General features: G+C 39.5%; 1 protein-coding gene across 3 annotated transcripts in view; it reads right to left on the bottom strand.

Annotated features, from left to right (window-relative positions):
* Window positions 1-24,927, bottom strand: part of dgki (diacylglycerol kinase, iota) — an 82,997-nt gene extending 58,070 nt beyond the window's left edge. For all 3 annotated transcript variants that reach the window (XM_084710943.1, XM_084710944.1, XM_084710945.1), the window contains exon 1: window positions 24,477-24,927. In XM_084710943.1, the coding sequence (XP_084567069.1) occupies window positions 24,477-24,703 (227 nt within the window). In that variant the 5' untranslated portion in view covers window positions 24,704-24,927. The remainder of the gene's footprint in view (window positions 1-24,476) is intronic.
* Between the last annotated feature and the right edge of the window lie 317 nt (window positions 24,928-25,244).

Genomic DNA, 25,244 nt, shown 5'->3' with positions numbered 1-25,244 from the left:
ACAATGTATTGAATGACACTGAAAACAATGTGACAATGTGAAAAAGGTTGCTAGAAGTGATGAACCTACAGAAATTATCAGCTGAATCTGCAGCGCTACTCAGATTGAGTTTCAGCTCATTGTTCAGCTGTCCAGCCATAACTTTACTGTTTTTATTCACTCTCACTGCTCATGGAGTCATTTTCAAATGTACAGTAGCAGCTGTTTTCAGTAAAATGCTCCAAAAACTACATTACCTGCTCATTTAGCTACTAGCTGGTGAACATAGTGGAGCATGAAGCTGCTAAAGAACCAGATATTAGCCTCAGGAGCTAGTAGAGATGAAAAACATAGCTAGAAGAGAATGAATGTTCAACAAAATCTGAGCAAAGAAACATTATCAGGCAGGAAAAATCCTCTGCTTCTTGATCTGATCAATTTGGATCAAAACCATGGCGCAGATGTGCCATGCCCAGTGAAATCAACAGATAATTCCCCTTATGGCCACTGGGGTCTGAGATTAGTCCGTAACTGCTGGGTGTTAAATAAGCAAGAGTTTGTTACCAACTTAGACATCCTGTGTTAAAAACTTATTTACACTTCAGTCTCCAGTAGCCAAAAAAATCTGTTATACATTATTTTGTCACTCTCATCATGTGAACAAAGTCACTACACACTTACAAATCCTGCTCAGAATGAGTATATACTCATTGGTACACAGACCACGTTTCTGTCTTTCTCTCAATTCTGTTAATTTCCAATCTGCATCCCTGGTATGACAGGATGAAAACCAAGTACAAATGTATCTCTCAACATTTTTGAAGGACTTCAGACCACGTGTGCACATCTGATGCTGTCCTTCAGTGGAGAAGGTAAAGGTCTGGTTTGTTTGCCTGAGCGAGTGTGCCTGCCCTTCACTTCACTTCCACACTGGCCTACATTATTCCTCCTCTGGGGGTGGACGAGGAGGAGAGAGAAAGACCGAGTGAGAGGAGGGAAAGTCAGATCAGAGAGAAAGGGAGGAGAAAGGGAGTGTGAAAAAGAGAGAAAGAGATGAGGGAGAGGACAAGAGGACACGTGAAGAGAGAGAAGAGGAAAGAGAGAGGAAGAGGGAAAACTGTGAGAAGAGAGAGGGAGGGAGTGAAGGAGAGAGCATCTGTAGGCGGTCTTGGCTTTGCCCAAAGGCCTTGGCTTCTCTCCTCGTCCTCCTCCTCCTCATCATCATCTCTCCTTCACACTTTCACTCTCTCCTGCTCTCTCTCCTTCCCCTCTTCAACCTCATCCTCATCCACCTCCCAGCTCACATCTTAATCCCTCCATCCACCCACCATTTTCTCTTCCTTCTTTCCTCCTCACGCACAGTTTTGGTTCAAATCCTGATCAAATTCCAATTTATTCAGCTGAAATAAAGCAGCAGCTCTGAGAGAAGAAAGTGGTTTTCCTAAATCAGGGACGACTCATTAGCCAATTAAAAAAATCAACAACGCAAAAAACATGCTTGCAATATTAAGGGAGAAATCTGTAATATATTTAATGTAACAAATCATGAAATGTTTATTTTATAGAATGTAGTTAAACCTGTTTGCACATTGTGGCAGCAGTAAAAACAAAGTGGCAATCCACAATATTCTGATTGTACAACACACTAGTCAACTGTTGTGCTTTAAAATGTGCTTTATCAATAAATTTGTATTGGATTTGGATCATTTGAAGAGCTGTCACCCCAGTAAATGAGCAGAAATATTATGGGTGAATACCATAAGCAACTATAAGCCTGCTAACAGTATCAGATGTACAGCCATGGTTGTGTAAAGCATTGCTCAACGAACATACAATCGTGTCTTTGTTTGTGTCCTTTAACCCAAGTGAAAAAGAATTTTAATAGGACACAGAAAGTACATAAAAACCACAATTTGTTTTTATAGCTCAAGACTGTGGTTTCCAACCTGTGGGTCGGGACACTCCAAGCGACCCTGTCTCCTACAAATTATGTTTGTATGTTACTTAATTGTTTTCTAGGCTACATTGTGGTAGCAAATGTAATCAGTGCTTTCGTAACTGCTTTTCGGTGGGACCGCAGCAAAGCTGGGGACCAGTACCATAAATGAGAAAGTCTGAGACTGACTGAGTATCTTATAACTGAACTGGCAAAGAAGGAATTTTAAGCAAAAAAAAGTTGGGAAACAATGGCTTAAGATGTGGCTGAATGTAAAGAGAACCTTTATCTATTAAGAAGAAATTAATAATACAGAAATAGCAAAAGTATTCATTAACTTAAGGAGCTGTAAAGGTTGGTCAACAAAGTCAGACTTGAATCATTTTTACAGGTCTTACAGATAATTATTTTAACTCAAATTAAGACAAAATTCTGAAATGCATGCATACGTTTTTCTTCTTCACTGTATTAGCTGATATTTTAGAGGCAAACACTGCTTCACTACCAGCCTTTCTCTCTCTCTTTTTCTGTCTTTTTGTCCAGCAGAGTCAGCAAAGTATCTTTCCAAAACTCCCACTCAGAAAACCCACTCTGTTTCTATAAGTAGGAAAGGGAGAGTGAGCGTGAGAGAACTGCTTATTGTCTGTGAGCCGACTACTAACAGTTATAGTGGTTGGAGTGTCAACACAGATACAAAAGAAATTTCCATCTTGATGGTTTGGAAATGAAGGGGAGAATAAAATAAATGATTAATGTGAACAAATGAAAAGAAAACTCTTTGTTCCAAGAAGGTTTTAGCAAATTTCCTAGTACAAGGCAGAGTAAAATAAAGATATTACTAGAGAAAAGACAAAGACAGAGAAAGTGAGGCCCTCTGAAAGGGTTAAAGCTCTACGAACATTCATGCCCCAAAGACGACCCAGAAATATGTTGAAATGACATGTCCTTTCCAGAGGCAGGTGTCTCGAGTGTGCTGTGACTGTCACCAACCGAACTGAGACTGATTTCAAACATGGCTTATGATCTAATATTAAACTGGGAGATCCATTTATAATTAGCCTTAGGTTGTACTTGTTTCACTGAAGTGTCAACAGCAACACAGGAGTGTAATAGACAGGTAATGTTCCAGTGGCAAGTTTGTCGATGCCAGTCCCATGGGAGACATTAGAGCCTGAAAAAACACTGTACTCTCTAAATGAACCGTCAATAACAACACACTCACTCACACGCACACACACGCACACGCACATACACACACCCACCCTCCAGGTGATATAATGTTCTGCAAACTTGTGAGGAACAAGGCGAAGGTAAAAACTGAGATGCTGCTTTGAAATAACACAAAACAAAATGAACAATTTTATCACATCAATCACTGTTCACACCTCTTACAACACCATGACAGCACACTCACTGGATTTCTCACTTGTGATTAATTTTGCATATTCATGCAAAGCATCTCTGAAGCTGAGTGCTGCGACGACGGGTTGTTTGTTTTATGACTGTATGTTCGATGAAACCATTCAGTCATTAAGAAGACTCTAAAGTTTTGACAACTTTAAATGGATTTTTAACATGCAAACACTTCCAAAGGTGTGTTCAGATTGAATATGCAAACTTTAGGCAGCGCAAAGGCGATGGACAGACGCAAACAGATGCAAATTGATGTGAACAGAGGCAAACTGAGGCAAAAAGTTGTGTTATCTCAGGTTTACGACGCTGCTTCATGGAGACAGGATCAGAAAGAACATGGCCTGGAGGAAATTAAGACACTGCTGAAATTCCTGAAAGTTTGGGTCTTAGGACCAGGGTCTAAATTATGTTCCAGGGTTATTATTCTACCCTTCAAAAATCCCTGCTCATGGGGCAAAGGAACTCTGGATATGGGGCTCGCTGAGCTGAAAATTTCTGATTGGATTTGCAGTCGCAAACCAGTTTATGCTAAGGACGAAATTTGTTGCAGCATTGCAGGAATCATCATGCCTGTCCATCGTGTTATGTGACATTATTGTACAGTTGCTCACAAAAACAGCGTGTCAAAACAGCCATCGCTTTTTCGTACATCAGCAGGAGAAATTGCCTAATCTTCACAGGTCTTATGATCACAGTGACAATGCAGACAAGATGCAGAAGTAATCTCTTGGTTCCTTGAAAAGTAGTGCCTGTTCTGAGTACTTCGTGCGGAAACACAGCTTAACGTGGCTGCATTTCAAAGTAAACACATCTTAAAAATATTGAAACATGACAAGACTAGACACCCCGGTCATAGCAACTATTTCCACTGACATGCACAGACATTAAGTTAAACGGTGGACTGTAAAAATCATGTTTGTGATGCTTAAAATAGTCTTAATGAGAGGAAATAGCAGTAGCTTGTTCAGAGGGCAAACAGTTGAGTTGTATTTGTCACTTTATAACACTAACTGGCCCAAACAAGAGCAGACTTAGCCCAAAATCCAACTATCCAACTATCAAGTCAACAATCTTAACATGCATGTCCTCACCACCAGGGAATTGCCCCTTGCTCATTTGTGGCTTAAAAACATAATAGTAGGAATGTCATATAGGCCAAGGTTGCTGGATTATGGTTTACCACATAAACACTTTACCATATAAACCATACTCCTCCAAATAATCTTATTCTATTTTTCTTTTTTTTCCTTTTGGTAATGTATGAAAGTTTAAAATTACTGGGTACTGTTACAACATCTGCGTCAATTGTGTTTTTTGCAATAGGAAAATGACATTTTTAACCCGTCTGAATGCAAGTATGAAACTAGGGGCTGTTTTCAACATTGTTTTCCACTGTTTGAGATTCAACCATTGACTTAAATAGAGGACGGATGCTGCAGCTCCACTTTCTCCCAGTGTACAAAACTGAAGCCAGAATTTCTGCACAGTAGTGATCAGCATTGGAGCCACGGTATTGAGTTCCCACCCATACAGCCAGCTGACTCAGTCGCCAGCAGAGCTCAGCGGTCAATCGTGCATGAAGCCCTGTTTTTATAGCATCAAATAACTAATTAAAATCAAATTGCTCAGAATTTATGATTTATAACCTGTACTGCAGCCAACCACCAGGGGGCATTCAATATGCTTTGACGTTCCTTTTGGGGAACTCTCCATTTCTATATGGCTTCTGGCTTTTAATTACCCTTTCTAGTTTCTAGTTTCTTCTTCTGAAAAAGTATAAGGATATTTAGTGCCAACTCAACGAACCAACTCCTAATAATTGCACAACGGAAGTGGATAGAAACAAGCGCGCATTAGCATTTCCCTTTGCAGATTCACTCAAAATATGCTGTTAGAATTTGAAAGCAATATCAGGAGACACACACACACAGATTTGTGAGGCATTGTGCCCCAGCAATGATAACGCTGTACATACTGTACATTCTACTCTACAATCAGTTTAAGACATGTCATGAACTGCAGCCAGAACACAGGGGTGATACTGCCCTCTCCTCACCCGTGCTCTCCCTCTCATATCTTCCTCTGACACCTACATAATTACACAGTCTGTCAGTGTGTGTGCACGTGTGCATGTGTGTTCGTGTGTGTGAGAGCGAGCATGTAATGTGGGGGATGCATCAGATTCACACTGTGCATCTGTATCTGACCTTTACTGCTTAGAATAGACACACACAGAGAAAAAAGACAGCAGAGAAAATGAGAAACAGATAAAGACGAAGAAAGAGACAACAAGATAAAAGGAGAGGATAGAGGTGGATAAAACGAGATAAAAAGAGGCAAAAAGACAAGGTTTGGTACATTACCAAAATAACTGTCAAAGACTATAGTCTCAACATCAGGCAACAGCTGCTGAATAAAATTAATTATTTACTAATGACTCTCATCTGACCTGAGCAATTAGTGCACAAGCACACACAGACACATAAGGGCACGCGCACACACACACACACACACACACACAGAGCGAGATAAAGATGCTGTCTCACTAATTATAGCGTGTCTCTGCAGCTGAGGTCTGCTAGGTCATGTGTGTGTGTTGGTGTGTGTGTTGGTGTGTGTGGGCGAGCTAGTGTGCATGTGTTTGTGCATGTGTGTGTGCATCTTTTTGAGTCAGAGACAAAATGAAAAACAGCAAAGGAAACTGTTAACTGGAGAGAGACGATGAGCACAACTTAAAAACAGATATTTATGTAAAAAGTTGGATTATAATGTGTATGTGTGTACACTGTGTGTGTGTGTGTGTGTGTGTGTGTGTGTTTGTGAGCTTTGAGTTTAAGTGAGGACTCCCCTATCTGAGCGCTGAGAGATGATCAGTGCTCCGTAATCCTACCTGCATAGACACACAAACACGCACAGACACAAGAGACACTTCCAAAAGGCCGAGTTAAATCTGTGCAGCACATACATGTTTACAATCATAATGTGTGCGCACATATCAACCATTTTAACTCGGATACAGAAATGTTTTTTTCTCATCATAAAATAATTTCTTCAAGTTACAATTCCCAATGTGTGATCCTGTGGATGGGAGTTAGAATAATATTATCTGAATTAGGATTTTAACTTAGTGTTCAAGTGTTTTCTTTGACTTAATCTGTTAATTTCCTTAAGTTCCTTATTTGAACATTCACTTCAGTCCTCAGTTTCCCTTCCTTCTTTTTCCCTGGGTTATTTTTTATTATTGTTACTTCCCTCATCCCTTGGACCATATTGGAGAACATGTTTGGAATAAAAAATCTGTACAACTGAACCAGACTATGTAAATCAGTAAACCGAAATAATTGATGAAAGAAACAGTATCATTTTTTTACATCAAATTTTACTAAATAAATCCAAAATGTCAATGTAGAAACATGAACATAGTTTTTGTATTTTTATGAGCGACAAGAAATATTTCCCCTGTATTGGTATTTTTGTTGATTGTGAGCTAATTTCCTATAAATTTCTCATAAATCTTAATTAATATCTCTAAATTATGAAAAATCAAAACTAGGACTGTGACAATAATCATATTACCACAACACATCGTCATTATCATTTTCACCAAAACTTTTATTTTGTTGGGTCAGTCTCATTTTGTTCCATTGTAGCCTCTAGTTAGCTGTCAACTCAAGATAAAAAGCCTCTGATTGGCTGACAGACTCAACCATCATGGGATCATGGGATTGCCAGTGGACAGCTAACAAAAGGCTGACAAAAACAACATGGAAAAATGAATAAATAATCATGGAGGACATTCAGTGTTGGATTTATCCATACCATCACAGCCCAAAACTTCTCTCATTCTGTCTCTGATGTGAACTATCAAGCTGCCTCTCTGCTCCACTGCTGGCGCCACTTCACAGCATGTTGTCACCACGTTTTGTACCACATGTAACAGAACTTCATGAAAAACAAATAAATGCTCTCCCTATCATGCTGCAAACAACAATCTTCCGCAGCCAGAACACTCTAGCTCTTGGTATATGATTTGAATGCCCATGTAAAGAAAAAGAAAACAATGACATCGAAACCACACAGAATAAAACTCTCTTCTGTCTGGATGTGGCGCTGATGGAGCAGCTGGCTGTGTGAGCTTCACCAAATTAGTCGGCGTGACCATTTTGCATCAGAGCCACAGATCTCTCTCATCCATCAAAACCTTTGAAATGCAATGAAAAGATGATTACGCCCCACAATAAAACAATGAGAATAAATCAGAAAAATAATAATGCCATTTTGTCAGTCAGCCCCTCCGCTGAGGAAACCACCTCACAGAAAAGCTCAAAATAATTAGCCTGAGAGGAAAAACAAATTAGAAGATCTGAGGTCAAAAATGTGAGGTGGATCCTGGTAGCTAATTAAAATTGTGGAGGCATGTGAAAGATTTCTTTTTCCCACTGTTACCTAGAAACTAAAATAAAAATAAATTTGTGTGTATTTATCTGAAACAGTGTTTCGTGTTTTTAAAAGAGCCAAATTCAGGTTTCATGCTGCTGCCAGAAAGTGAAAAAGCTGCCATTGTGGTTGGGGGAAGATGAAAATATGGCAAAATAGTACGTTTTTCTCTACAAATCTATTAAACTTACACTTAACCGAGTATTTAACTTAAAGGTATGATAATACAAGGTACAATAATACAAGGTTATCGCTACATCAGGGCAGTAACTAACAATGACTTTCATTATCAATTAATCTGCTGAATATTTTCTATATAATTTTTACATTCAACAGTTCAAAATCCAAATATAATCTAATTAATATCTTGTAAGACTGAAAAAAGCAGTGAAGCCGCACAAATGACAAGCCAGGACCAGAAAAAAATTAGTCATTTTTACTTTAAAAATTACCTAAACTATTAATTTAACTATCAAAATTGTTATTTTTGTGTTGTTTGAATGGATTAATAGACTAATTATACAGCTGTATGCAAGATGTTCATCATGTGTCTGTGTTTTCATTATTATATTGTTTTCTTCTCTTTTCTGTTTCCTGTATCTTCATCTACCTGTCATATATTCTGCTACACAAATGTACTGTGCATGAATGCTGTGTCATTAAACCAAGCTGGTGCTGATATAAGAGAGTGGGACAGAGAGAAATAAAGAGACAAAGAGTCAGAGCTGCAGTAGCAGTGATGGAGTCAGTGACACCTCAGCAGTCAACTCCACAGGTTCATTATCAGCTCGAACAAGACAGATGGGCCTGTTGGAAGGGAGAGAGGAGGTGCTACTGTAAAAGTACGAATGCAAAACCAGGAAAACGTGACTGTTGGTCTCTCTACAGATCACTAGTTTAGAATTCTCTTATTACAATGCACCTGTGTGTCCTTCCCGTCTGTATTTATATATGCTATTATTTCACTAATGTACATACTTTAATAGTACATATAATACACTAGAACAAAAGCAAGCTAAAGGCACAAATTGTAAGAAATGTCATTTATCTATTCATTTTCTGCAACTTATCCTGGGACCAGGTCACAGTGGCAGCAGGCTATGCTAGGTAGTCCAGACATCAAGCTGGATGAGATGCACAATCTCTCCAGCGTGTTTCCCTGGATACAACAAAACATCTTAAGGAAGGTGCCTGGGAGGCATCCTGATTATCAAAATAGTTGATAATTAATAGTTGAATAATTACAGGTTAATCGTTGCAGTCCTAATTTGAAATTGGGCAATGTTTACCCTTTTTGATTAATAAACTGTGCTTAATTTTGACAGTTTTCTGAGTGATCTTTTACTTTCAACTAGTCAAAACTAAAATTTCCTTTTAATCATCAGGGAAATTACTGGCCGGGACATTCCTAAGATGATCCTTGCCCTATCAGTGCTTCTCTGCTTGCGGATACTGTTCTGTGCGCTTGTATCACATGCACGCACCTTTATATGTGTGTGGGTTTCGAGACTAATTAAACAACAAAGAGAAACTCCAGTTCTCGCTCTTTTACCGTGATTATCATGGTAACGGTAAAAGCTTTGAAGTCATAGCTCTGCTTTGGAGGAAACAAACTGCTTGTATGCTTGGTCTCGCCACTCTAAAATAAAATCACCGCGATACATTACCAAAGCCCAGTTACTTTACTTTTTGTAACTGGATAACCAGTAGGGGTACTTGGAATGCTCCCCCTCCTCTACATAGCAGCAAGACTACCGTCAACAACCGACATCCAACTATAAAAAGAGATTGAAAGAGATAATTACTGTACTGTGCTTACCCGTCGCCCACACAACCAGCCATACAGCCAGGGAACTGTTCACACAGTCAGAAAGCACACAAACCAGAGACTACCAGTTAGTGAATCATTTGGCATATCGCCCATCTTTCAGGTAACAGTTTGAGCGCTTGTGCTGATAAAATCATGATACACGAGATGCATTTGAGAGTTTGACTTCAAAAGCGATCAATCCCAGGACCTCCAGCTCAGAGACTATCTCACTAACAGCTAGCAATCAAGTACTGTCACTCAGTCACTCAATTAGCCATTCAATCAATCATTCAGCAAGCTGTCTGTCCAGCCTCATTTACACACAGGTGGTGTGTAAATCCATCCAGCTTTTGATGTTAATGTAACACACTGTTTCAGTGCAACTAAAGAAAAAAATCGAATAAGTAAAACCTTTCAAAACAACCTGACAGATCAAGTAAGGCCTCGGTTGTCAACGTCAAACATTAACATTAAAACCCAGCTGGTGCAGTAATAGTGTGCTGTGGCAGTTTTAACAGTTGTGTGATGAAAATAATTAATTTTCTTGTTTTATTTTAATTAGAATTTAACTGAAGGAGAAATGACTTCATATCATCACTATTTCAGTCAAAATAATTGCAATATGACTCTTTTACCATATGCTGCCTTAGTGTGGATGGTATATTTTTATACATTATCTTTGTAGAGGAAAAACTGCATTGTTTTGAACCTTGACGAAATTTACAACTGATCCCTGCTCTGTGCCTCCTTCCTTTACATCTGAGGAATGTAAACACACACCTACAGTATATAAAGTGGCAGGGTAGAGTGGTCTTCTTCCCTAAATCCCAACAGGCTTTTAGTCTCTGTTAATTTAGTTACCATGAGCTTCTCTTTTTGGTCATTATACTGTTTTATCAGGTCTTCTTCTGTAGCTGTAGAGGAGACAGTTGTTCTTGTGTTTGCTGCCAGACACGTCAGAGCAAGTCACCGCAAGTTTAGAAACTGATCACAGCAAGGAGACTTTTGACAATAGGTCTTTGTGAAATACCCCTGTGATGTACAACGCGTCAAGTGTCTGATGGAGAAGGAAGTAACTGACTAATCTTCAACACGTCAAGGTTTCTCTTCAACAAGGTTCCTCTTCTTCTCTATTATACCAGGAAGATCCACTTCTCTTTTCTCCTCTGTTTTGCCTTTCGCCCTCTTTTTTTTTCAGCTCCATTTCCAAGCAGGAAAAGCCTCTTACAGCCAGCCAGACGACTAATAAGGAGCGGTTCCTGTCAGCCAATCCCCCCATAATGCCTCAGCACACCGCATTATGGGCAAAATAACCCCCAACACACACACGCTTGTACTCTCAAACACTCCTGAAAAGGCTAGGAAAGGAGAGGGAGGAATCAGAAATCTCACTACTGTTTCTAAAACAGACACCATCATTCCTCGTCTTCTGAGCAGAAAATGACTGATACGCATTAACCACACACAAACACACCAGCAGCCAACTGGAACAGTGTTCTTCAGAGACGGTGGGGCAGGGATGTTCTAACACCTCTGTCTGTCTACACTCTCAGAAATAAAACTGCCAACCAGAATCATATAGGGTTCTTCGACTTGACCCCATAGGACAAGATAAGGGTTATACCTAGTGCCATCTGTGAAAGGTTCCACCCAGAACCTCCTCTGAGAGGTTCTACACAGTACCATTCCATAAGGATTCCACCCAGATCCCTCTCTATGGGGTTTATCTAGAACCTTTCCACCTTCTAAGGGTGCTAACACGAGCCCACCCAGGTGGTTCTACCAAGAACCCTTTTATATTCCAAGGGTTTCATCTAGAGCCCACCCAGGGTGTTCTACTGTGAACCCTTTTATATTCTCAAGATTTCATCTAGAACCAACCCAGGTTGTTCTACCAAGAACTTTTTTAGGTACCAAGAGTTTCAGAACCCACCAATGGTTTTCTACCAGGAAGTCTTTTATACTCCCATGGTTTCATCTTGAACCCACTCAGATTGTTCTACCAAGAACTGTAGAACTGTTTGATGTAGAACCCACCCACGGGAACCTTGTATAAATATATTTTATAATGGTTTCACCTATAACCCTCTTGTCTTCAGAGGGTTCTACTAAGAACCATACTGTATTCTACAGATGAGACAAAATCCCATCAATTGAATATTGTGGTCATCAATCGTTTGCAATTTTTGTCACAACTAGAGGAAGATCTTTTAACACTTGAAGATCATGGACAAATGGTCCTGTGTAGAACCTCAGCCCTTCAGCAAGAACCTGTATTTCTAAGAGAGAGAGAGTAAGTGAGTAGCAGAGTAACACACATCATCATGATTAACACATGCTTACGCTCACAGTAACATACACACTCACATTATTCAACATGTTTGACTGGACCAGGAAAAGATACACTGACTCCCTTCACTATCTCAACATCCGTCCTGTACCAACTGTTTACATTCGGTTTGACCTCACCTTCACCCAGAGAGTACAGTCACCCCATCCATCACGTCACGTGCTGAACATGTTTAAAGGGAACTCTGAGCAATGTTTTTGGACCAAAAGATTATACAAGTATTAAAAGTTAATAACCATTAGATATGTTTCAAATAATGTACACAACTGATCAAGGTTGAAAACACTGTTAACTTTCTTCTTTTATTGGCGGAAGCAGAAAACAAGGGCTCTAAATGAGAAGTGTTGCATTTACTGGAAAAATTCATTGTTTCCGGCTAACAAACCAAATTATACCCTGAAGTGTCAGTACTTTCCATAAACATAATGGCTCATAATGGCTGTTTCTCAGTGCATTAGAGGAAAATTCATTGGGAAAGTACTCAGTGCTCCTTTAAAATGTCAATTAGGGAACATTTTATTGATTACAATCAAGAGTCAGGATGAGGGTTGAGGTTTTTACAGGAAACTGGTGATCGATACATGCTAACTTTATACAGTGATTTAAATGTTTTAGGCTACATCTTGACTGATTGGACTGTAACTAGTAAAGTCAATAGTGGAATAAACACTGCACAAGGTACATATCTATTGCCTAAAAATCTCCATCTTCCTCCCATCCACCAAACTTATACGTCATCTAGAGTTGAAAATGATTTTTTGATAACAGATTAATTGTTTTTGGTCACTTCTTTCAGCAAAAATGTCACAAATTCATCACTGTGGATTCACAACTATCAACATTTTGGTTTTATATACATCTATTAGGGACCGACCAGCATGTCTTTGTCAGGGCCTTTACTGATACTGATTATTAGTAATCAAGGAGAGAGGAGATATATTATGATACAACATAAATTTGCAGTAAAAATTAGAATCTTAGTGTCAAATTTTACTTCTATTCTACTACACTGTTGAGGCAAATATTGTACTTCTTGCTTTACTAGGCTACATTTATTTCATAGTTTTGGTTAGTTACTATTATTATTACAAAATATACATAATTTACTATGAACATTTATTATGTATTATTGTAGATTAAGCTACCCAGCAATATATACAGTGGTATAATTTACAGTCAGATAGTGCTGTGGGTAGAGTTGTCACAATACCAGAATTTTAAACTTTGATACAATAATAGTATAAAAAAATAGAGTAGAGTAAAAAGGACGATAAACCATGGTATGCTTTATGGTGTGGCTTATTCATTGACTGATCGCTCAGTCAGATCCAGTCAGGATAGAGGTAGAGCAATGCGTATCTTCACTAGCTCCACCCTCCTGTTCATACGGTCACTTCTAGCTCCTAAAAAAACAAGATGGTAACAGTTATAATGCCAAAACGGTATCCTGCAAACTGAATGGGTGAAGTCACGGTGGGTTTATACTTGACTGAAACATAACAGTAGTTCATGAAGACAGGACTTAGCTACAGCTGGCCTTAACAAGATCTTTGATAAAAAGCCAACAGCAGCTTTACATAGCAGCAGCTGACCTGTTATGTCTTCTGAATTATCCATACATCCATAGAGCTTACGCTCTTCTGCTCCTCCTCCTCCAACGGGAAAAGAGTATCATAAATATGCATGTATATCTGTTCATCCGTTCTGAGGACGAGAGAGGGAAATGGTGTCAGTAAGCCTTGTATTTCATCAACAATTGGTGCTCTGATCGTCTGCTTAAAAATTCATGACTGTCTTTAAGCTGCCCAGACTCTGAGCCAAGCGTTCCACTGAATTTAACACAAAGTGCGTTACAAAACCGACTCATACACTGGTTGTACAAAACATAAGGGAGCAACTCTTTCTACTGTATGCTACTGAGTGCACAGGTGAATTCAGGTCAAAGCGCTCATCCCTCATTGATTTTATTAGTTAAATCCACTTTAGCTCCGATGGGAGTAAGCAGATAAATGGGAGCTGGCAGTTTAAAAAGAAAAGTAATCACCAGACAAACAAATGGTGAAGAGCCTTTCTTGTAGGACTTAATTATTTAATCAGTCACAGACTACTTAAAAGAAGCATAACAAGAAGAAACATCAAGAGATTTATATCAGTACAGTTTATCCTAAGGGGGACATGAATATTTGCACCAAATTTCTGGGCCATCCATCAGTATGAATATGGATATGGATACCTATTGCTTCCATGATCAACAATCCAACTGCATCAATCCAAAGTGAAAGCGCCAATCCATATCATCATCTTTGACATACAACTATATTTTGAAATTCCCATGGATCATTGTGTCACATGCCGTGTCACCGTTTCTGTCTACGCACACCTTCTTTCTAAACATTCAAACAGTGCTATAACGCCAGGCAGATAATGGCAAGCTGCCAATAAAAAGACGGTGAGGATATTTACTCCCCTCTCAAGAATAAATCAGCAGTGTGGAAATATATGCAAACAACGCCTTTACAAGATAAAATACTCAACGAACCTGGCCACATATCTGTCTGCTAATTTGTTGCTCTCGCTACAGCAATATTAGCTGCTCTGTTTCATCAATATTAGGCTGGAAAAACGTGCATGCAGGCTGAAATTCAACCGTGGTTTCCTGTCGGGAGACATAGAGACTTAAACCAGTGGTGACTATGAAGTATTATAAATAATACATGTAATTTTATAAGCTATGAGTAGAGGAAAAGTCCACTAGCTGCTAGGCTAATTTATGCAATGTAAAATGCCACAGGCTTACGTTAATAATGGTAGCTTGCAAAAAACAATCATTTCGCACTGTAAAAAAAAAAAAGGCAGGAACACAGACACAGAAAAAGCAGAGAGAATCCAAGCAATTATTAAAGACCCTGTGCAGACTTGTGATCATGAAAACAGACAAAAAAAGAAACTAAATAGCCAACTATCCATGGTATGAGAACAAAAGCAAGGAAATATTAGAGTACATTAGAGAGTCAACTTAATTGGGTGAGCAAAACACTCCCCTCCTGAAATGCTTCTGAAACACTGCTGGTTGGGGCGTGCAGCCGTGAGGAGGACGGATCCAAATGTGGCACAGATGTGCTTTGCCCAGTGGAATCAACCAGTAAAATTCTGTGCCACTCTGGTAGATGTTTTGATAAGTGTGATTCATCCTCTGAGGGCCATGAATGCACAATATGTCAAGGCATTTCACCCAACAATTGTTTAGATTTAAGTCTAGACCAAAGTGGCAAACTGCACTACTAGTCTGGGTGAAAATGGAAAGGCAAAGTTAGCAAACCAAGTATTGCTGACTTCTGCACTCTGATGCCATTTGAACATGTGGTGTGACAGATGGGACTGTGAAATTTAAATTTTGACCTCTGATTAAAGTGCACCCACGTCTTTTATCCCCATCAGTGATTTCTTGAAATGTGAAAGTACATAATTCTCAACATTTCTGTCAAAATGTGATTCCAAACAAACACTTAAAGCCAAACCAGATACATCTTTGCTTTGTACGAAGAGATTAAAAAGATTATATGTGAGTATTCCCTGTGATGACTGCTCTGCTGTCCTCAGTAATCAACGTCGACTGTTCTGACCTAGTAAATATGTTGAATGATGTGCCCTCTGTTGTGTATAATGATTATTCTCTTCTGTTTTGGCCTTTCAGACTTAATTTCCCTGGGGAATACCAATGCTATTGTACTGCACTGTGACGTATTGCTCGGTTACACAATTACTGTAAGCAGCATGACATTACAGGGGTTCTAAATCTGAAACATCTCTTTTATGCTGTGACCCGCCTATGTTGTTTATATAAAAGGACTCGGATCATGAGGTTAAAAATTAATGAATGCCTTTAACTGCCTCAAGGTAAGTACGCCTCTTAAATCTGATACTGACTCTAGACTAACTACAACATGCCTCTCTACCAGGGATGCAAGAATATATCAAATATTCCAATAATTTGCTATACCAGACTGTGACTGTGTGCCAAAGACAATCCAATTATTTAGTTAAAGAAGGAAAGCTGAATCATCAAGTTAGCAGCACAACATGTAAAATCAATCACATCTGTAAAGTTTCCCCAAATACTCAAGTATTGCACCCTTTGTAACTTATGAGTTCTGATCCGTGGAGCCCAGCTAGCTGCACTTTGCTTCCTAATCCTAGGGAGGAGCCACAAACACTGGTGGCTGAGGTCCCACTGCAGCTCAGAGGAAAATAGCTGAATCCCAGCCTCGTACATTAAAAAAGAAAATCCAGGTAAACACCACTTTCTTACATGGGTGTTTTTTCTCCTTTTAGCTTCTGAGCTGCTGTCAATCTGCTTGTCAGAGAAACAAAACCCAAGTGAAACCTTTTTCTTCTCACAACACACAAGCTGAGTGGTGACAGAGTTGCCAGAGGAAAACTGTTATATGGACAAAAGACCAAATGGGTGTAAAGCTTCACACATACACGGGAAATGACGCAGGCCTATAATAAAAGATCTATCTTGGATTTTTATGAATTGATACCAGACCATTCAAACTTTTTAACCCAGTCCTATTAATATGTTGCTCAAATTGTCTAGAGAATCACAAGGAGGAGCACTTGAGAAATCTTATCTGGTAGACTGGTGAGATTCTAATCACCATTCACAGCAGCAATAAGCAGCAGCTGAGACTTTAATTGTTAAAAATATATCAGGGACCTTAAATGCCTTTTTCTAACGCCGGAAGACAAGTCTTTGAAGTCTTACAAGTTATCACACGTGGTTTATTTTTAGAACAAGTTAACTTTTATTGCTCCACCTCATGTATCGGTTCTCCATTGGGTATTACAGTAATGGTCTTATAGTGCGTCAGCACCAATATGTCACTATATCATCATGTTTTTCTTCCTCTTCATTTGTCTCAAGTCATGACCCAACTGTGACTCTGTGTCTAACATTTGCCCTTTTTTTTTCTTTTTCCCCTCTCTTCATCTTTTTTATCCTTCTCTTCTCCCTCTGTATTTTGTCCTAATTGAAGGCTGAAAAGCGAGTTTTATATTCTGGCAGCATCAAATGATGAAAGGCCTTTGATCACTGTTTACCCCTGCAGGTGGTGCACAGCGGTAGCAACATGAGATACATCTATATCGTTTTATGTTTTTCCTCTCTTCTTGTTTTTAATGCATCTCTCCAGTCTTTCTGCCTTAGCCCTAACTGTATATTGTCTCACGGGCTAAGACAATATGAAACACAAAGTATATTGGACTGTGGTATGACAGGCACTTATTGTGATCTGTTGTTTGTGAAGTGAGCTGTAAATAGTGGAGGGATAATGTTACAACATCCTGTCCTGTGGCAGTTTGTTTCTGCACCATTTCCCACGAAGGCGGTGGTGAAATCTTACCACATGATAAGCTGGGTGATGAAACAAAGCGTTTGTTTCTTTGTATTTGTTCCCCCTCTTAGGCAGACTAGTCATGTTGGCATTATTACCAGCAGAGTCAGAGTCGGGGACAGTTACTTAGTTTGTCAGGTGGAGGCTCTAGTCCAGATCTCGGTCCATCCAGGTGTGTGACTCTGCATGGTCCAAATCTGAATCTTGACAGTCATTGCATTTCTTGGGTTCAAAGAAGAAGCCAGGGGCAGTCTTTGACAGTGCGACAAATAAATCTCAGAGCAGACAACCAACCAACCAAAGATAGGAAACAACAGCTCACCACGCCTTAAAGTGAATCCAGGTTTTCCCAGACTGGTCAGGGTAATCACAGGAGCCATATTCAGGATCACAAGTGCTTGTATTTATTATTTAGCAACAGTGTTATGCAGTCCTTCAATAACAACCAGGGCCGAGCTCAGCTGAAGGCTTTGATTTTATATTCTGTATGAAAAGCTGAGTACTTGGTCAAAGTCATGCTTGATTGTTTATCCCGGTTTTGTAGTGGCATTAGGGATGGGTGACAATTCAATATTAAATTAACTGACTTTTAAAGCAGGGGTAGGCAGTTTGTTTTTGATATCGTATATCAAATATGTTGACTGTCAGTGGCTGGCTGGAGTCCATCCCCAGAAGTATTTTCTTTCTTTTTTTTAATGAATTATTTCTGTCAGTTTATTTCGCTAATGTTATTGTTGACAACAACAACATAACAGGAAGGATATCACACGTGCTTCCTCCATGATATAAAAAAACAGCGCTGCCCTGGTGACAAACTGACAGGCTGCAGGTTGTAAAAATGGGTTTGAGAGGGGAGGATTTTATTTACTGTGTTGTGTAAAATACTCTCATTAAATAAGAAAACATTCAAAATAAACAACAAGGTTGACATCGAGAAGTTTGGATTCAGTTTTTACAATAGAAATTGTATTTTTGTTATTACAGACAAAATTAATACATTACAGTTCTACATAATTCATCCCATTGGTGCAAAATTCAACTACATCTACTGCTGAAATGACAAGTCAATCAATCAATTAGCCAGATGTTATTCCACAAAATTATTCCAGCCCTGCTGCGGCCTTAAGTGGCAATGAATATTTTATACGTTTATCTTATTGCAGCCAATTGACCTTCAATAAAGGTTGTGAAGATTAGGGGTGGTAATTGACAAGATTTTGTTGATATTTCCATTATCAATTCTGCTTATTGGTCTTATTCTTTATCAATTCCCTTACTGATTCGTGATCAATGTAAGCTGAGTTGGCTGTATCCTGAGACGTAACTGTAGCAACAGTCTGATGGTCATCATCTAAAATGGATCAAATGAGAGAATATTTACACAGAATTCTTTTTCACTTAGATTTTCTTGGTCAAAAGCAAAAATTTGTTAAGCCTTCCTGTGAGGTGATCATGTTATCATAACACAGGATATCTACCCTCGGTAACAGACGTGCTGCTCGGTTGAGAACAGGGGTGTAGTAGTAAATACAGAGGTGAAGCAGAAAACTGTCTCCCTTAATTGACCAATGCAGTTTATCTGAAAATAAATGAGCACACTGGGTTTACCCCCCACTATGCCCCTTGCTGAGAAGCAATGTCACTCATGGGTACAATGTCAAATACATAGCCTTCCAAGAATTAAAGACAATTTTGCATAGAAAGCATGTTTACTTACTTGAAATGATCATTTTACAGACATTGCAATTAGCGCTTTTGTCATTGTTTTTTGTGAAATGAAGCCACGCTCTGGACCACTACTTCCTCTCTTGCACTTGGTCAGTGCTGTCAATGGTGGAATCGAACAACACACTGGTTAAATGATTGGCTGTTTGTGTGTTATTTGTAGCACACTCCATTATCAAGGAATATGATAGGCTGTTTATGAGCTAGGGCATACTCAACATGTGGTTTAATGGTAGGTTGCTTTTAATGCATTTAAATGAAACAACTGAACTTTTTACAAAACAATTTTCTATTGCTGACACCCATCACTAATTGTTTTTCTCTCCGTTCTGATGCTCAATTCCCATAGAGGTTTGTAGTATTTTATGACCCCTGGTACTGCAGGTGACTAACCGTCTTGACAGCTGGATCGTCCCAAACATGATCACATGAACTGCTGACCAACTGACCGTCACAGATAGGCAGGAAGTGCTGGGAAAAACAACTTACTGACTCAATAACTCACTTACAGATTGAGTGTCCAGCTGGTTGACTGACTGGCTAATTGAAATAATGTTTTACAGACTAACTGGCATGCTGACTAACTGTTCGGCACACACGCTCACAAAGCAACTGTCCCTCTGACAGAGGAAAGGCTGTCATGCAGGCAGACGGGTGAGACATCTAAGAATAGATAAAAGGAGGGACAGTATTCTTGGAACACACACACATACACACACACACACACACACAGACAAAGTGTGACGAATGTCTGGCAGATAAGTTACACGTGCCTTACACTGCCATAAACACATAATACCACAACCCCACACACACAAAAGCACAAGCACACACTGCCTTTGATGTTCAACAGCATCATTTCTCAGCTCTTTCATATTGCCACATATGGTAATTCACTTCTTGGCACTGGCCACTTCAAAGCTATGTAAACTACCTTCCTACAAACCATCTCCCCTGACCGGCTAATGCCATTTCCTCCACATGGCTGATCCCATGAAGAGGAAAATTCACTGATTATCCATAGCTTTATCCAATAAGGTCAAAGGGCGAAACAACACCAAGACACGGCATGTAATTGACACTCCTGTGTGTTGCTAACATTGTCATGTTTAGTAGAGAAATGTCAGAAAAAGAGACAGAAGGACAGATATATTTGGCGTAATTAAACGTACCAGACTGCATTCATTCAGTCCTGAGATACAATCAACATACTATGGATGATAAAAAATACAGTAAAGCCAAATTGACATTGTAGTTTAGAGTATAGTCTATTCTTTCATTATCACACAAGAAAAATAGTAATAAGTGAGGGAGTTGTGGAAGATTCACCATATATGCAGTATACAAAACACTTCTTCAATGGTAAAATGTTCTCTCACTAGAATACATTGTTGTGGATAATGGCAAACAATGGTTGCAGTTACATGTGCCAAATGTTCTCTTTCCAAATGAAATTAATCCAACTGGGGATTCCAACAAAGCCGTTTACAGTACATGAGCCCTGACTAAAATGACTGGAAAAGCCTGCAGAGAGCAGAGGGTGACACGGATGGAAAATATTCTCCCAATCATGCCCGCTCACTATATTTTTCTTCTTATCCAAAGTGCAGATTTCCTCCCATAGTGATTCTGTCACTTTTACTCCCCATCCCATTTCAAATATATACTGTATCTATAAAAAGAAGAGCTGAATATGAAAAGCCTTTTTGTAGAATACTTCAGTTTTGATGTATAAAGGAATAGCTCGATTTTGGGAACTGTCAAATAGAGGCATGTCTTTACCGTGAGGTTGCCAGGCAACCAGTGGAGAATCCAGGAACTCACTGTACTTGGCAAAGAAATAGTCCAGAACATGACCCCCTGTAAAACCACAACTTTTTGTTTACATACACGTATATGTATATTTAGATTTTTGTACTGATTAAACAAACAAGATAAAATGTGTTGATTGGGCTTCAGATGTGTTGGTCGGCTGAGAGTCAGGCTTTTTCCTTGTCTTTCCAATCTTTATCCTAAGATAAGTTAACTGGTTGCTGGCTGTAGCTTCATATTCATCTTTCAAATATGAGAGTGGCAGAGCTGGGCTAGGGCTCTGACGATAACCGCACTACAATAATACCGTGTTCATGTGACGCCCACCGAGGGGTTCAGCTTATTACCATCATCACTACAAATTTTATTTTGAAGAGAATGAATCTATTAATACATCCGTGGATCAGTGCTATTACACAGAAATCTGGAGCACCACGTCTGATTCGAGAAAACAGCCTCTGTTTGGTCAACAGACTAAACCCAAGGCATCTCCAGACAAAATGCTAACATTGTGCTAACAACAACAACAACAACATGGAAAAATGGATAAAAATTTAGAGAAGACGTTTTGCTAATGGATTTATTATTATCATTATTACCATGGATTTATTTTACCACGTCACCAAGAAGACGCTGCAGTTCAAAGATGAATTACAAAGCTTATGAGGGAGATACAACAGCACCAGAGCTGATGTTGTAAAGGTACAATGCTAGCATTAGCATTAGCTTAATGTTAGCCTTTGCTGCTCAGCTTACCTTGGAGATAACCTTCATCAGTTCTCCAGCAGTTAGGAGCTGCAGCATTTATCAACTGACACATTGTAACATGTTCTGAACATTTACTGCCAACTGACAATTTAATTTGCAATTAAATTAGCAAAATAAAATGACAAAAATATTGCATGAAAAAAAAAAAAACACTCGGTCATGGACTTAGCCCATCGCAGATAGCTGATATATTCATCCAATCACTCAGTCTAAGAGAGTGGTATCAATCTTCTCATCTAACTCTCTGCAAGAAAGTGAATACACATATTTCCAAAAATGTTCTGTACTGTACCTTTATGGAAAGCCAAAATCATGGGATACATAGCAGTTACATTGAGGTGTAGTTTGCTGCTAGACTGTGCACATTCATGGGGATCCAACAGCTGTCAGAGCAACCTGACAAATAAAGCCCCTTAAGATGCTTCTGATGACCAAACCGAAAATTGCTTTGCAGAGCACCAAATCTCAAATATTGACTGTTTACTCGCACACAGAGACCATCAGAAAAAAGTCAGAATGTCTGAAGCATAGCTAACAGGGTGTCCACATGTCAAATATGAACATTTTATCTTTTACAAACAGCCATATTTGACTGGATTTGAAAATTATGTTGTTGCTATTGTTTTTTCACTGCAATAAACTGGGAGATTGAGTGTTTTTGCAGATAAAGATTGGTCAGTGCATCTCTAAACCTCTCATGTACTCCAGAATACATAATTTAGATAAGGGTTTTGACATGCACAATTTGCCTAATCCACCTATTCACCAGTTTACTGCGGTACTGAGGCAACAGATTTATCAGAACAACAGACTACTCCTGCGGTTATAAAATTGGAGAGAGGGAACCAGCTGTGGCACTCCCCATGATGAACAATCTCCTGGAAACCTCACTTAACCACAAATGGTTTCCCTGGGGAAAACACCCAGAGGAAGAGAGGACTCTGTAAATGATGTTACAGTAAAAGTGAAGGAGTGGTGAGTCTTCGCTGGGTAGTGCATCTGCCTCACAGTACATGTAACTCAACTGAGTGATTAAAAAGACTATGGGTCTTTGAAAAAAAAGGAAAATAATCAACAAGAAAAATTATCGTCTATCAAATGGATTGTAATAGGATTATACTGTACCATCCCTCTTCAAATTAGACAAATTTCCATCCCAAATGGCCAGTTTAATGTGTTGTTGTTTTAATGTGTTTATATGATGCATACATAATGTGATTGGGGTGGCAATTACTGGTGAAATAAAAGGCTTCATGTTAAGCTAATATGAACCGTCTTTCACGTATAATTGAAATTAAATTGTTGCAGCCTTAGAGGGATAGGTTGGATTCTTTGAAGTGGGGTTGTATAAGGTATTGCATAGCGTATGCACAGTCAGTGTATTACCTACTGTAGATGGCTGTCAACATGACCCCAGTTTGAAGAAGCAGAGAGGAGTACCGGCACGGAAGCTAAGCAATGTACTGCTGTGGACAGATGTATAGTGTATGCTATATTTAGAAAATGTTCAGTGCTTTGCCTTGCTGCCAGAGAGCCTTTTCCACTGTTACACAAGCCAAATATCCCTCTCTCCAAACCATCCAAACTTAAACTCCTTAAATTTACCTCACACAGTAGGCCAAGTACATTCGCTTCCTACTGCCGTCTCGTCTCAGTGCTTGCTGACTAGGGCTGCAACTAGCGATTATTTTCATTGTAGATTAATCTGTTGATTATTTTCTCAATCAGTGTTCCTAAAGCCCAAGGTGACATCTTCAGATGTCTGGTTTTGTCCACAACACAAAGATATACAGTTTATTGTCATAAGAGTAAAGAAACAAGAAAATATTCACATGAAAAGCTGCAATCAGAGAATTTAGACACTTTTTCTTTAAAAAAAAAAAAAGATACTAAAACTGATTGATTAATTATCAAAACAGCTGATTAACGTAATAGTCTATTCATAATCAATTTAAGTTGCAGCTCTGTTGCTGATGCTGTGATACTATGGTATGGTTTGGATACATAAATGGCTGCTTTGCTTTGCCACAGTGCCCCAAATCAGACACAAACAAGTCAATCTGACACGAACAAGTTAAAATGATTGATTTGACCTCCAAATGCAAATCATTTCCAGCACAAAGGTTAACACATACACACACAAACAAAAGACCAAAATTGACAGATAGATGCCACACATTCCTGACAGTGACATTTGACAACCAAAACTGCTGTGTGAGTGTATGTGAGTGTGTTTGGTCTCTGGCCAGTTTTCACTATCAACAGCAGCTGCCAGTCGCACCAGGGTGTCAGGCTGCTGCTGGCATTCACACACACATACACACACATTAACACACAGCCCAAAAAAATCAATATTGTTTCTCCCCCTAACCCCCTTCACATGCTAGAGCACCACAGGAAAATGCACACACACACACACACACACACACACACACACACACACGTTGTATGCAGAATTGTTTTGATCCATGGGCTAAAATGTGTGTATGTATCAATGCCATGTTGACAGCATGATGGTGACCATAACGAGGTTAGCCTGGACAAGTCAGAGCTAACACACTACAATATCAGAATTTGGCTTTCAAATGAGCAAAAAGCCTGTCATGTAATCCCTTAGTCTCTTTGTGTCCTCTGCTGTGTTTGTGTTTATAAGCTTTAGCTAGCTTACATGTAATTCTGACAATAGCATTAGCTTATAACATGTAAAATACAAGGTAAAATAAGCATAAATGACAGTAAAAGCAGCCTCCAAACATGTCTGTCGCTGAGATATACGCACAAACACATACACCAGTGTATCCTCCTCTGACCAGTATCCTGTCCCAGCATCCTCCCAGCTACCCCACTCACCGATACGAGGTCTGTTTTCTGAACGCCAGTCCTCTTAATTTCTCCTCCAGTGTCTCTTGTTCCATGTCGGGCAGACTGCTGAATGTATCGCTGCAGCAGCCCACGGCAGCCTCCTCCGAGCCGGCTCCGGACTCAGAGTCTCCCCCGTCGGCTCCCAGAGAGGCCAGGCGCCCGCTGAAGCCCCCCGTCGCCGGGCTGGTCGTTCGGTCTTTCGCTTGGGGGTCCATGCTGGTCGGTCCTCGCTGTCTCGCCCCGCGCTGGACCCCCCTCTCCTCCCGGTTGTGAGGGGACACAGATGCCGGTAACGTTGACGGGTTTTGACGGGACGTTTAGGTTTTCAGCGGTTTGACCGTTGTGATTTCTGACCGTTGCTCGTCCTTATATACTGCAGCCAGGTACGGCAGCAGCACGCGCAGCCGCCTGGACAACAGACCGAACTGCACTCACGAGCCCCCGCTGACCAACTGGAAGCGAGGTACGTCAAGCTGCCAACGTCAGTTAGGAAATGAAGCCTTTTAACCTTCAAAATAAAAGCCAAACGTGTCCCCAAATCCCCCCATTTATTAGCTTGGGAACGAAATTAATCTCCTAAACTCATATAAATATTTTTTAAAAATATATAATTTATACATTTTATGTATTTTGTTTATATTTGTACACAATTCTTACCTTTCTTTTTTTGTTATTTGTTATTTCTTGAACATATTTTTTCTTTGTGTTTTCTTTTTATATGGCTTTTTATATGTTTGCACTGCTGATATTTATGGC

Source organism: Lutjanus erythropterus, chromosome 22 (assembly GCF_056507025.1).
Source record: "Lutjanus erythropterus isolate fLutEry1 chromosome 22, fLutEry1.hap2, whole genome shotgun sequence".
NCBI lineage: Eukaryota > Metazoa > Chordata > Actinopteri > Lutjaniformes > Lutjanidae > Lutjanus > Lutjanus erythropterus.
The sequence above is the reverse complement of the archived record's forward strand: the minus strand, read 5'-3'. Positions and strand labels throughout refer to the sequence as shown.